Genomic DNA, 14,608 nt, shown 5'->3' with positions numbered 1-14,608 from the left:
TCATTGGCTAGACTGTTGCCAGGCAAAGAGAAATTCCTCCTCCTGCTGGGCAGTAACATAGTAGCCCTCTTCCTGTTGGGCGATGCAAGGTTATATCTCTTTCTGGGGAGTCTGCGATTGACAGCAAGAGGTAGAGCACGAGAGTTCTCCCTTCTGTCCTCCCACTATTAGTCGTTCAGTCATGTCCAACTCTTTGCAACCCCATGGGCTATAGCCCACCAGGCTCCTCTATCCCTAGAATTCTCCAGGCAAGAATGCTGGAGTGGGTAGCCATTCCCTTCCCCAAGGGATCTTCCCAACACAGGAATCAAACCCAGGTGTCCCACATTGCAGGCAGATTCTGTACTGTCTGAGCCACCAGGAAAGCCCTTAATCCCCTACCTGTAATCTATTATTTTCTGTAAACTTAGCATCTATGACTGCTTGCTTACAGCTTCCTGGAGTTCATTCCTGTGTGCACAAAATCAAGCTAAAGTGATGGGAGTTTGGGGGTTTTAAAAAAAACCAGCAACTTCCCTGGTGGTCCATTAGCTAGGATACCATAACCCCAATACAGGGGTTCAATCCCTGGTCAGGGAACTAGATCCCACATGCCACAATGAAGATAGAATATCACACATGCAGCAACCCAAATGCAGTGCAGCCAAATAAATAAATATTAAAAAAAAAAAAAACAGATGAGAAGTTATCAGTTCAGTTCAGTCCCTCAGTCATGTCCGACTCTTTGTGACCTCATGGACTGCGGTACACCAGATTCCCTGTCCATCACCAACTCCTGGAACTTACTCAAACTCATGTCCATTGAGTTGGTGATGTCATCCAACCATCTCATCCTCTGTCATCTCCTTCTCCTCCCGCCTTCAATCTTTCCCAGCATCAGGGTCTTTTCCAATGAGTCAGTTCTTCGCATCAGGTGGTGAAAGGATTGGAGTTTCAGCTTCAGCATCACTCCTTCCAATAAGTATTCACAACAAATTTCCTTTAGGATCGATTGGTTGGATCTCCTTGCAGTCCAAAGAACTCTCAAGATTCTTCTCCAATACCACAGTACAAAAGCATCAATTCTTCAGCGCTCAGCTTTCTTTATAGTCCAACTTTCACATCCATACATGACTACTGGAAAAACCAAAGCTTTGACTAGACGGACCTTTGTTGGCAAAGTAATATCTCTGCTTTTTAATATGCTGTCTAGGTTGGTCATAGCTTTTCTTCCAAGAAGCAAGCGTCTTTTAATTTCATGGCTGCAGTCACCATCTGCAGTGATTTTGGAGCCCAAAAAAGTAAAGTTTGTCACTATGGAAACAGTCAGTTTTCATTCCAATCCCAAAGAAAGGCAATGCCAAAGAATTCTCAAACTACCACATAATTGCACTCATCTCACATGCTAGTAAAGTAATGCTCAAAATTCTCCAAGCCAGGCTTCAGCAATACATGAACCGTGAACTTCCTGATGTTCAAGCTGGTTTTAGAAAAGGCAGAGGAACCAGAGATCAAATGGCCAACATCCGCTGGATCATCGAAAAAGCAAGAGAGCTCCAGAAAAACATCCATTTCTGCTTTATTGACTATGCCAAAGCCTTTGACTGTGTGGATCACAACAAACTGTGGAAAATTCTGAAAGAGATGGGAATACCAGACCACCTGACCTGCCTATTGAGAAGCCTGTATGCAGGTCAGGAAGCAACAGTTAGAACTGGACATGGAACAACAGACTGGTTCCAAATAGGAAAAGGAGTATGTCAAGGCTGTATATTGTCACCTTGCTTATTTAACTTATATGCAGAGTACATCGTGAGAAACGCTGGGCTGGAAGAAGCACAAGCAGGAATCAAGATTGCCGGGAGAAATATCAATAACCTCAGATAGGCAGATGACACCACCCTTATGGCAGAAAGTAAAGAGGAACTAAAAAGCCTCTTGATGAAAGTGAAAAAGTTGACTTAAAGCTCAACATTCAGAAAACTAAGATCATGGCATCTGGTACCATCACTTCATGGCAAATAGATGGGGAAACAGTGGAAACAGTGGCAGACTTTATTTTTTTGGGTTCCAAGATCACTGCAGTTGGTGATTGCAGCCATGAAATTAAAAGACGCTTACTCCTTGGAAGGAAAGTTATGACCAACCTAGATAGCATATTAAAAAGCAGAGACATTACTTTGCCAACAAAGGTCAATCTAGTCAAGGCTATGGTTTTTCCAGTGATCATGTATGGATGTGAGAGTTGGACTGTAAAGGAAGCTGAGCACCGAAAAATTGATGCTTTTGAACTGTGGTGTTAGAGAAGACTCTTGAGAGTCCTTTGGATTGCAAGGAGATCCAACCAGTCCATCCTAAAGGAGATTAGTCCTGGGTGTTCATTGGAAGGACTGATGCTGAAGCTGAAACTCCAATACTTTGGCCACCTCACGCAAAGAGTTGACTCATTGGAAAAGACCCTGATGCTGGGAGGGATTGGGGGCAGGAGGAGAAGGGGGCGACTGAGGATGAGATGGCTGGATGGAATCACCGACTCAATGGACATGAGTTTGGGTAAACTCTGGGAGTTGGTGATAGACAGGGAGGCCTGGCGTGCTGCGATTCATGGGGTCGCAGAGTCAGACATGACTGAATGACTAAACTGAACTGATTTCCACTGTTTCCCCACCTATTTCCCATGAAGTGATGGGACCAGATGCCATAATGTTAGTTTTCTGAATGTTGATTTTTAAGCCAACTCTTTCACTCTCTTCTTTCACTTTCATCAAGAGGCTCTTTAGTTCTTCTTCACTTTCTGTCATAAGAGTGGTGTCATCTGCATATCTGAGGTTATTGATATTTCTCCCAGTAATCTTGATTCCAGCTTGTGCTCCATCCAGTCCAGCATTTCTCATGATGTACTCTGCATATAAGTTAAATAAGCAGGGTGACAATATACAGCCTTGACGTACTTCTTTCCCTATTTGGAACCAGTCTGTTGTTCCATGTCCAGTTCTACTGTTGCTTCTTGACCTGCATACAAATTTCTCAGGAGGCAGGTCAGGTGGTCTGGTATTCCCATCTCTTTCAGAATTTTCTACAGTTTGTTGTGATCCACACAGTCAAAGGCTTTGGCATAGTCAGTAAAGCAGAAGTAGATGTTTTCCTGGAATTCTCTTGCTTTTTCGAGAAGTTATACCTCAGTCTAAATGAGTCAGTCAGTTCCATGAATCAGTTGCTCAAGAGATACTGGTTGGTGCCAGGGTTTCCGCACCCCTTGGCAAGTGATGTGATAATATAGGATGCAGAGGTGTGACTACATTTTATCAATTATCAGCAGTCTGTTTTTTCCCTTACTGTCTCTTTAAGTGGGCTTAGGAGCAGAAGGTGGCGATCCCAAAAGAATGCCTCAGAGTACACGGTCCTGATGGGACAAACCATCAGCAGGGAATGCGAGGCTGCTCTCCAGGAGCCAGTGCCTCCAAGGTGAGTCCCATCCATTCTTTCAGGTTGCTCAGCACATCCCATCCCACTCTGAGCCTTGGCTTTTCTGGGCGCTCAATGGATGTCTTGGAAGCCAGATTCCAACAGGGGCTCAGACTCCCCGACTCCAACTCCCATCTCGGAGTTCCAGGCCCTTTCGTGGGATGCATGCTAAGCTGCTTCAGCCATGTCCAACTCTTAGTGACCCCATGGACCATAGCCCGCCAGGCTCCTCTGTCCATGGGATTCTCCAGGCAAGAATACTGGAGTGGGTTGCCATGCCCTCCTCCGGGGGATCTTCCTGACCCAGGGATCAAGCCTGCATTTCTTATGTCTCCTGCATCGGCAGGGGGGTTCTTTACCACTAGCGCCACCTGGGAAGCCCTTTCCTGGGATGCGTGCGGCGTGCGCGCTCAGACGCTTCAGTCGAGCCTCCTCTAAATAGCTCTAATCCAGCCTCAAAGCCTAAATTACAGGATGGAGTCCTTTACCTCCCCCATCGCTGGAATTTGGCCTCACAAACTACTGCCAACTGAAACTTCTAAGTGGATATTTATGACTGTCCTCATTGCCACCTCCTGCCATCTCCATGTCTACATACCCAGGAGGCTGTTTTTTCATGAAGGTTTTTAAGGGCCCTCTCTTGATCCTTGGTTCCTCATTTTGTAACAGAGAAGACTCACTGCAGGAAGTGTCCTTTGAAACTGCCCAGAGACATCAGCTTGTTTAATCCTCCCAGCATCACTGAGAGTAGAGGCTCTTTTGATCTTCTGTAAATAAGAAAGTTCAGGGTGAGAGCTTAAGCCATCTGCACACTGCAAGCAGTTGGCAGAGCTAGGATTTGAACCTAGGTCTGTCTGCCCAAGGCCCATATTCTGTTCACTTCCTGACTCCCAGGGTACATATAAACCTGTTGCCCCAATCCTGGCATGAGATGCAGGGTATTCTTAATGTTTTATGAGGCAGCATGATCTTGTTAGCATGTAATAAGCTACTGGAACTCCTTACCCTGAGAGAGACAGCTAAAATTCTAAGCAGAGTCAGTGACTGATGAGCTGAATTTGTGTTTGTGGTCACTGACAGCAACCAGGTAGGGAATTCCAGGATGTCAGGAGAGGATTCCAACCTCAAAGTGATATAGAAGCAGAGGCCATTCGAGCTCCAGGGGCCCTTAGAGACTCCTAAACCCCAGCCTCCTTTATAGACAGAGGCCCAGAGAGGGACCAAAATCTACTCTGGGTTACCTAGAGTCAGGTGCAGGGGTGGGAGCAGACCCAGGCTCCCAACTTGGAACATCTAAGTCATTGTCCCTAATTAACACAGCCAAGCTTGGAGGCAGATGACTCCAATGCGAATCTGATGCTCCTTTTCTTTAAGAAAAGGCTGTGGGGTGAGTTGTCAAAGCTTCATCCCTTGTTCCTCCCTCCCACAAGTGGTCAGGGACCCCTTTCAAGTGTCTCACCACTGAATCACCATGGAAACAGCACTCCCCTCCCCTAAAGCCACCCCACTCCCTGCTAATGTTCTTGCTTCTACAGAACAAGTTCTGGCATCCCTGGGTGTTCAGAGACAGGACCGGAGCAGGTCACATCCCTGAGTATCTGGCATTTTAGGAAATGCTTTTTCCACACCTTAGGGGTATTCCAGGGAAGCCCTGGCCAGCTCCCTCAGCACATTCATTCATCCGGCAAATATTCCTGGGTACCCACTTGGTGTCAGCTCATGCAGGACGCAAGTTACATGCTTTGTCCCCGAAATGGGGAAACAAATAATGTGGTGAGATACATACCAGGTTGGAGGAGAGACAGGGGGCCATGGGAGCTGCAGCTCCTAATCTACCCAGATGAACTGATCACGTGGGGAAGGCTTCCTGAAGGAAGTAAGCTTGAGAAGCGGTCAAGAATGAAGAGGAATTAAAGTGGGATGGACGAGGTGTTCTGGGCAGTGGGTACAGCCTGTGCAAAGGCTCAGAGGCTGGACAATGCAAGGTGTAATTGGAAAATGTCATCAGAGGGAAAACAAGTGCATTTTCTGGCTGTCTGTGTAAAAGAGCTAGCAAGGGCAATCTGCTGAGATAAAGGTCAGTTCTGTAAGCCAGTGCTGGAGAGCTGCTCTCTGAAGGATACAGAGAGAGTACAGAGGAGGGAACAAAGAAATACAAGGGGTGCTCTTTACTTCCCTGGTGTCTCAGACGGTAAAGTGTCTGCCTATGTGGGAGACGCAGGTTCAATTCCTTTGTCAGGAAGATCTCCTGGAGAAGGAAATGGCAACCCACTCCAGTACTCTTGCCTGGAAAATCCCATGGACAGAGGAGACTAGTAGGCTACAGTCCATGGGGTCACAAAGAGTCTGACATGACTGAGCGACTTCACTTACTTATTTATTGTACTCGGAACATTTTCTTCCTCACTGGGGAGACAAACACCTTGAACTTGACAGACCAGAGAAGGAGGTCATCCAGGGAGCACCTCCCAGTGGTCCTACCTTCTCACTGAATACTCCCAGCAACCAAGTGCAGCCCATCACAAAGTCGGCCACACCTTCGTGGGGAGAGCTGCTTCCTTAAACCAAAAGGAATTTGCCTCTTTAATAAGTCCCCTTACTCCGTACTCTGGTTTTCCTGTTTGGAGGTAGTTACCAAAAAGGGGCTCAACTCTTCTCCATGCAGCAGCCTGTCTGGTATTTGAAGACGATGCTGGCACCCCACTTTGCCCCCACCAGAGTCTCTTTTTTCCAGTCGTAGGCATGAGCACAACTCAAGAATAATATTGGACAATGCCAAGTACACAGCATACCAGAGTTCAAGAAGGATTTTTTTAATTTTTAATTTTGTATTGGAGTAGGATTTATTTATAATGTTGCTTTCATTCCAGGTGCACCACAGTGATACAGCTATACATATACACAAATCTATTCTTGTCCAGATCCCCCTCTTGTATAAGTCACTACAGAGTCCTAAATAGGGTTCCTCATGCTTTGCAGTAGGTCCCTGTTGGTCATCTATTTTATATTTAATAGTGTATATATGCCAAGCCCAATCTCCTAATTTATCCCTCTCCTCTTTTCCCCTTTGGTAACCATAAATTTGTTTTCTAAATCTGTGAGTCTGTTTCTGTTTTGTAAAAAAAGAGTTTCTTTGTATCATTCTTTTAGATTTCACATGTAAGTGGTAGCATATGATATTTGTCTTTCTCTGTCTGACTTCACTTACTATGTAATCTCTGGGTCCATCCATGAATTATCCATTTGCAATGAATATGCAAGTGGAATTATTTCGTTCTTCTTTAAAGCTGAGTAATATTTCATTATATATATTCATGTATATACCACATCTTCTGGAAGGATTTTTCAGAGTGAATCTGTGACAGTCTGGAGCTGTCGTGAGCAGAGGAGAAACCATCCCAGCTGGCTTTGAAGAAGTGGGTCTCTGGTTGAGGGAAAAGAAACCCACAGAGACAGGTCCAGCCCAGACAAGGGCATTTCTTCAATGTCCACTTGCGTTGTACTGTCACCTTACTTTTCCTTAATATTTTGTTGTTCAGCCATTAAGTCGTGTCCAACTCTTTGTGACCCCATGAACTACAGCATGCCAGGCTTCCCTGTCCTTCACCATCTCCCAGAGTTTGTTCAAACTCATGTCCATTGAGTCGGTGATGCCATCCAACCATCTCATCCTCTGTCATCCCCTTCTCCTCCGGGCCTCAACCTTTCCCAACATCAGGATCTTTTCCAAAGAGTCAACTCTTTACGTCAGGAGGCCAAAATATCAGAGCTTCAGCACCAGCACCAATCCTTCCAATGAATAGTCAGGACTTATTTCCTTTAGGATGGACTGGTTTGATCTCCTTGCTGTCCAAGGGACTCTCAAGAGTCTTCTCCAACACCACAGTTCAAAAGCATCAATTCTTCTACACTCAGCTTTCTTATAGTCCAACTCTCACATCCATACATGACTACTGGAAAAACCATAGCTTTGACTAGATGGACCTTGGTTGGCAAAGTGATGTCTCTGCTTTTTAATATGCGTCTAGGTTGGTCATAGGTTTTCTTCCAAGGAGCAAGTGTCTTTTAATTTTATGGCTGCAGTCATAAAATAATATATTTCCTATAAGAGCTTTAAAAAATGCAAATGAGCAAAGACAGGGAAATAAAAATACCTTTAATTCTACTACCACCCAAAGATAATTCCATGAATGCTTTCATATATATCTTTCAGGCTTTTTTCTTTATGCGTGCATGTGTTTTAGCATGCCTTGTACTGTGCATAGTTTCTGCCATGCTTCTTTTTTCTTTTTTTGGCCAGTTTATGGGATGTTAGTTCCCCAACCAGGAATTGAACCAGCACCGTCAGCAGTGAAAGCGCTGAGTCCTAACCATTGGACCACCAAGGAATTCCCCAGGCTTCTTTTCATCTAGTAAAATATGGTGACCCTTTACCTGGGTCACAAAACAGTTTTCTCCAGCGTTGTTTTGAAGGCCGCATTCATCCTGCATTGGATGGACTTAACAGTTATGCATTTAACCAAACCCCTAGAGTCAGATATGAATGTTGTTCTCTTTTATTTTTATTTTTTACTATTAGAAATGATGTCTGGATGTTCTCAAGCTCTTTAACAATCCAGGTGTCTTCCTTGTCATTAATAGTCTCTTAATCATAGTCCCTCCTAAGTATGGGGGGCCTAGTTCTCTCACAGATTCCTTCTTCCAGGAGTTTCTGAGAGTCTCCAAAGAAGACTTCACTTTCCACAGACCTACAGGCTTGCAGCTTGTCCTCTCATCCAACCAGCCCAGACTGCTCCAGCGACTGCTCCTCTCCTGACGAGCCCTTCTTGGCATTTTTGTAACCTGTTTCTCTGACCGTGATCTCCCCACACCCCCTTGTCCCTAAAGTCATCACAGGCCCTAGAGCCATCATAGTCCACTCAGGAGCACAGAAACCTCTTAAGTCTTTCAAACCAAGAGACTTTCACATAAGGGAGTTGGTTGCCTGGGTGATGAAAGAGCTGAGAATTCACTCAGGAACTGAGAAGCAGCCCAGACAGTCACCACAGCAGGAAGTTGCTCCATCCTTTGAACTAAAGGGGAAAATGGAAGGAGATGTTATCAGAGCCCAGGCCACCTGACGGAAAGATGGCGGCTGCCTGGCTGGAGGCAGCGGGAGCTCCAGAGGAGACACTGCCTTTGGGGGAGGCCACTCAAAGTGGAGGAAGAGGGGGAGAAGTCCCCTGACTTCTCTCCTCCAGCTCACCTGTCTGCCTCCCGTGCCTCCCATTGGCGGAACCGAGCAGGAAGCCATTGGCAAAGGATTCTGGGAAATGCAGTTTCCTGCAATGAACAGGACAGGACTGGCACAAACCTTCATTCCCCCAAAGCACAGCTCAACTGCGGCTGTTTAGTCAAACAAACTTTGCCAAGGACTCGGAACTGACAGAAAACAAGGACAACACAGCAAAGAAAAACTTAAATACAGATCCCTGGCTGTCACAACCTACTATATCCGAAAACCAAGGCCTCTGTGCCCTCCCTGAGGACCCAGCTGTCCTGCCACAGGACTCAGCCAGCTGTTGTGTGACTGGAACTGGTCAAACTCTCCCCAGAGGTAGAGATCTCTGATAATGTCCACCCTAGCCAGAGTCCAGGCCCGTTTAACCTTCTCTTGAGGCCCAGTGAGGAGGGGAAAATCATTGCCTAAACACCCGTCCCAGTGGATATCATGTAATCCCTATAGATCCAGCTGCACATGATGGGACAGCTTGGGTGAGCAGTTTGAATCTTCATGGTCCCCAGTCAAAAGCCCATTCCTGAATTTTGCCCCCATCTCTAGCACAGTAGAACAAGTCACTGAAATCTCAGATCCTTTTTTTTTCCCCTGATGTTTTGCAGGTTCCAAATTCCCAAGGCTCAAGGTAGGAGGGCCTGGGCTTCTCACCCCCAGCAGCCTCTCTGGGTGGAAAGCTATTCCCAAGCCCAGCATCCATCATGGCGGACCTACATCAATACATAGCACAAGACACAAGCAAAGACATTTATCTCTTCTTGCCAGAACAAAACCAAGGAGTCTAGCTTTTCCTCTGCCACAAGGAACTTTCCAGAACATATCTTCTGCTCCTGCCTCTGCTCCAGTTGCTTTCCTCAGGGTGAATCCCTGTGGATGGAATCACCGGAGCAAAAGGTAATTTGTAAGTTGCAAGCTTTTGATACCCAGTGCCAACTTGCTCCCAGATAAGGCTGTACATCACGGATTATTTTTGTCTTTTCTGCCTATCAGTTCCCTAATAAAGCACTGAAGTCTTAGGATGAATCAGCCACCGGACCAGATAAACAAGCCAGTCTGTCACTGTTGCTGTTTTCTGCACTTAGGAAGGAAACTCCCTTGGATCCCGCCCAGGACCTGGAATTCCGAAGCACACGGACCAGGCACCTTTGTACCCAGCTCCCCACTGCCCAGGTCCCACCTTTCCTCCTTTCCCCGCCCTCGTGCCTGGGTGGAGCCAGCTGCCAAGGCGCCAAAGCTTCTCAGCCCTCCCTCTGGGCTCAGTCTGGAGCGGAGACCGAAAGAGGGCTCTGTGCCCGGCCCCGATGAGGACACTACTGACCATCCTGGCGGCGGGATCCCTGGTTGGTGAGTGCCCACCACCCTACGGTCAGACGTGCCCCTACCAGGAGTTGATGATCAGGGCTGTCCTCCCCCCGGAACCCCATCCAGCCCCAGCATGAGCAATTTCAGTTTCTTCTCTGCTGGGCTGCACTGGGAGTTTCTGGGGAGAAGTAGATACCAGCTCAGGTTGCTGAGGGGGCAGGGGGGCGGGGGAGAGGGTCCCTGAGATCTTGGGTTCTTCCAGAGACTCAGCTGACCCTTAAGACTCTCACCATTCTGAATCTGTGGATGCTCCCACCCCAGCGGATGGAGAACTAGCTTGAGGGAGACGGACATCCTTGGACAACTCACATCTTTCTGGTTGAAGTTGTGCTTCTGTTCCTCTGCTTCTGGCTGGCGCTGGCCTGACTTGGGGAGGTGAGGAAGCATCAAGATGGACAAAGCTTGAGTCCGGCCATTGCCGCCTTCCATGCTCCCCAAGGGAGCCTCTTGCAGCCCCTTTGTGGCAGACCTGAAAGAGCCCTCTCTCACAGAGTGCTCAGGTCTGTTTCACTAATAGGTCTTCAAACACCAGCGCTCTTAAGAAAATGGGGCTCAAGGGCATAGTCTTCACAGCCAATAAAGTAGAATTCTTTGATGTGTGGTTATGGAGAACTTCAGGACCAGTGCTTGAGATCCTAGATTGTCTCTCTGTTCCCTGAGATGTTTAATAAAATTCAGGGAACTTTCTGAGAAAGTGAAAGCATAGTCCCAGCTGAAGAAGGGGGAGCGGTGGCCGCTGCAAGGTCCCTTCGAGCTCAAGAGCAGGGTGAAGGCCATAAAGGGCTGGAGCTTCCAGCCCCTCCAGTGCCGCGCGTGGTGTGTGCTGCGTGGATGCACGGGGCTTCCAGCTGCCGTCCCAGCCCTCCAGTTCACCCTCCCCTGGGCATCAAGCCGGGCATTCCCAGCACACTGAACTCACGATAAGTTCAGGAGACCTGATGCTTCCCCCACAAGAGACCCCAGATCTGTCCCTCCAGATCCCCACCCGTTCTGGCTGGGGGCCATTGGCCCTTCACGATGTGGGACACAGGGGGTACCAGCCTTTAGAAAGTTGTTAGGAGTCTAAGTTCACTCTGGAGACTCAGATGCCTTCTTTGAAACTCTTCAGCTGATTCCAGAGCAAGTTGAATTGCTTTTGCTCGTCTGTCCTTAGCTTCCCAACTGATTGACGTAGAATTGTTTTTCCTAGCAAATGCAAAAACTTCCTTTGATCAGATCTCCCAGGCTGTCAATCTCTAGACAATACACGTGTCCCTATGATTTCACAATGTAGACTTTTACCCAGGAAGTGCAGAAACGATGTGGGCTGAGGAGCCGATGATGAATTTGAGAGGGAAAAGGAATGAGTAGGCAGGAGGAAAGGGGGAGATCTTGTTAGCCCTCAACACCTCCTAAAAGAGGGGGGCTGCCGAGGTCCACCAACCTGACTTCAGGAAGCCAACTTCACTTCCCTCTTGGAAAGTGGTCCCCATCTCCATCCAACCTGGGCCCTTCACCTCCCTAGCACATCCCAGCCTCAGCCACCTGCCTCCTCCAAACCCACGTGGCCCACCCAAGATACTGACCCCAACCAGCCACCCTCCGCCTGCAGACCATAGCCGAGCCCGCCTCCAGGCACACCCTGGCCTTCTCTCAAATCCCTCTCTCTTGCCTGCTCTTGACCTCACCACCTTGCCCGAAGCCACCATTGAGTTCTGACCTCAAGTGGGCTCCCTGCCTCAACTTATGACCCAGTTCTGAATGCAGGGCCCCTCCCTTCAGTGAGTGCGTGCTCAGTCAGGAAGTCATGTCCAACTCAGTGTGACCCTGTGGGCCGTAGCCTGCCAGGCTCCTCTGTCCATGGGATTTTCCAGGCAAGAATTCGAGGAGTGGGTTGCCATACCCTCCTCCAGGGGATCTTCCTGACCCAGGGATCGAACTTGCATCTCTTCTGTCTCCTGCACTGGCAGGCAGGTTCTTTACCATTAGCGCCATCTGGGAATCCCTCGCTCCAGAACAGACCCCAGTTCTGCCAAAACTCAGATCCAAACAAGATCCCAGCCACACCTTGGGACTCAGCACCATATCCATCACATTGGCTAGAGGCAGGAAGAAACCCCCGCGCCCTAAGACCCCAGTCTGAGGCCCCGAGAACACAAAGATTTCTGCAGCTGCCAGGCCTGCCTGATCCACCCAGATTCAAAGGAGGACGTGGCCTTAGATTTAGCACAAGGATACACAGCCGAGTCAGGCTGTCCGAAGATACTTTCCTTTCCCCACAAATGCCTCCCAAGCCCATGGACCTCTCTTGCAGAAATCCTGTACGTAGACTTGGAATAGAGGAGTAAATAACTCTCCACCGCCTCACTCTCTGGACCTTCTGGCGGTCATCGTCGTTGACTGGGTTGGAGGTGGGGGGAGGCCACACATCACATCAAAGACATGTACACACAGGCCTCAAGGCCTTGACTCAGCTGGGTCTGCACCTGTTTATTTCCCATCCCGGCCAACCAGGCCCTTTGAGCATGCGCAGAGCCAGCTGCCGCTCTGGTCGCCATTTTCCTGTGCTCTCCTTTCTTCATACCAAGCTGGGAGGGCTGAGAGGAGATCTATTTGTAAGTCAAGGGCTCTCCTTTACAGTGAAGATTTGCGTCAGGGTCGGTGCCTCCTTCTGGGTCCTCTTCTTGGGGCTCTGGCTTTTGCTTCCCCTTCCTCGGCCCATTGTATCTGCCCCAAAAGCAGGCTAACTGCTGTGAAGAGTATTGCACACTGCCTCTCTGAGCCTCAGTTTTCCTCATCCATGAAATGGGCATAACCTACCTCTTCAGGTGGTCAGGAGGATTTGATGCAGAGACTTAGCCCAGTGCCTGGCACTTGATGTGCATTGCAGACATGTCAGCTACTGCTGTGGTCCAATTATTTCCATTATAGAGCTGAAGAAATTGAAGTTCTAATGACTTAAACAGCTTCCCCAAGGTCACACTGCCTGTTCAGTTCAGTTCAGTCACTCAGTCGTGTCCAACTGTTTGCGACCCCATGAAGCTGTATGTGGCCTCGGTCAGCATCCTCCCGCTATGAAATCCATGGGGCTGGGGAAGGCTCCTTTGCCCTCCTCAGCAGGTGTGTGGTGGGTGGGCAGGGACTGGATCCACCAACAGAGAGGCAAGGATTCACAAACATCTTCTTCTCCCTTGCTTGAAATTATTGGTTCTAGGAAAGTTACTTCTTAGACATTAGTTGAGTACCTCTAAAATATTCCCTTGGTGAGAACACTGACTTCAGATGGTGCTGAGAAATGAATGAACGCAGTAGCAAGTGTCGACAAGGCTGTGGAATAACCGCACCCACTCAGACATTGCTGATGGGAATGTGAGATGGTGCAGTCACTTCTCTGGAACACAGTTTGGCTGCTCTTCAAAAGTTCAACATAGAATCGCCATATGACCCAGAAATCCCACTCCTACTGAACTTATGTCCACTTCAAAAATGTGTGCACTAACATTTGCAGCAGCATTACTCAAAACAGCCAGAAAATGGAAACAATCCAAACGTCCATCAGCTGATGGGAAAATAAACAGAATGTGACCTAGCCACACAAGGGAATATGATTCAACCATAAGAAGGAAATAAGTACCAATTCATGTAATATGGATGAACCGTGAAAACATGATGCTAAGTGAAAGAAGCCAGACACCAAAGGCCAATTGGATGACTTCATTTGTACAAAATGTCCAAATAGGCAAAGTCATTGAGATAGGAAGCAGATTATTGGTTGCCTGGGGCTGGGAGGACGGGGAGAGATGGGAATGAGAGCTCACGGATACAAGATTTGTTTGGGGGCGATGAACACGTCCTGCGGCAGTGGTCTACACTGCCTTGTGAATATATTTAGGATACCACGGAACTGTATGATTTTAAGTGGTGAATTGTGTGGAATGTGAATCATAGCTCAATAAAAAGGAAAAAAAGAAGTGAAGGGAGTGGGAGGGTCAGCTAGCACAGTCTCCTGCTAAGTGGTTGCTGGCTCACCCCCTCAGCTGGCAACTCGAAAGGGGGCTAGGGCGGGGTCTATGCACCCACCTGCTCACCCTGCTCCCACTTCCTGCAGCTCACATCGCTGAGGACACCTCGGATCTCCTTCAGCACGTGAAGTTCCAGTCCAGCAACTTCGAAAACATCCTGACGTGGGACGGCAGGCCGGAGAGTGCCCCTGACACTGTCTACAGCGTCCAGTATAAGACGTAGGCTCCCCAGCAACGTGACCCCTTTGACTCTGCTCTGAAACCAAAGCAAACCCTCCCCTCTTCCATATGTCCCTACATCCCCCTTGGACCCAGACTGGTGTCACTCAGCAACCCTCCCCCAAGACATGGCTTTGTTCCTTGATGTTTCTTCTGCAGGGAGAGGTTAGAATGATGGTTACAATACGGGCTCTGAAGGCAAACTCCAGCCCCTCGTACTATAACCCCAGGCAGGTAGATAAATTCACCAAGCCTCCATTTCCCATCCATGAAGTAAAGATAGCAATAATACCTTCCTCTTAGGGTT

At 48.1% G+C, this 14,608-nt stretch overlaps 1 protein-coding gene across 1 annotated transcript in view; it reads left to right on the top strand.

Annotated features, from left to right (window-relative positions):
- The first annotated feature begins 9,837 nt into the window (after positions 1-9,837).
- The window catches only part of IL22RA1 (interleukin 22 receptor subunit alpha 1), a 28,858-nt gene continuing 24,087 nt past the window's right edge, over positions 9,838-14,608 (top strand). The window contains exons 1-2 of the mRNA XM_043445909.1: positions 9,838-10,063; positions 14,169-14,301. Of these exons, the coding sequence (XP_043301844.1) occupies positions 10,021-10,063; positions 14,169-14,301 (176 nt within the window). The 5' untranslated portion in view covers positions 9,838-10,020. The remainder of the gene's footprint in view (positions 10,064-14,168; positions 14,302-14,608) is intronic.

Source organism: Cervus canadensis, chromosome 24 (assembly GCF_019320065.1).
Source record: "Cervus canadensis isolate Bull #8, Minnesota chromosome 24, ASM1932006v1, whole genome shotgun sequence".
Classification (NCBI taxonomy): domain Eukaryota; kingdom Metazoa; phylum Chordata; class Mammalia; order Artiodactyla; family Cervidae; genus Cervus; species Cervus canadensis.
Note: the sequence above shows the minus strand (reverse complement) of the source record. Positions and strands in the feature narration are given on the sequence as shown.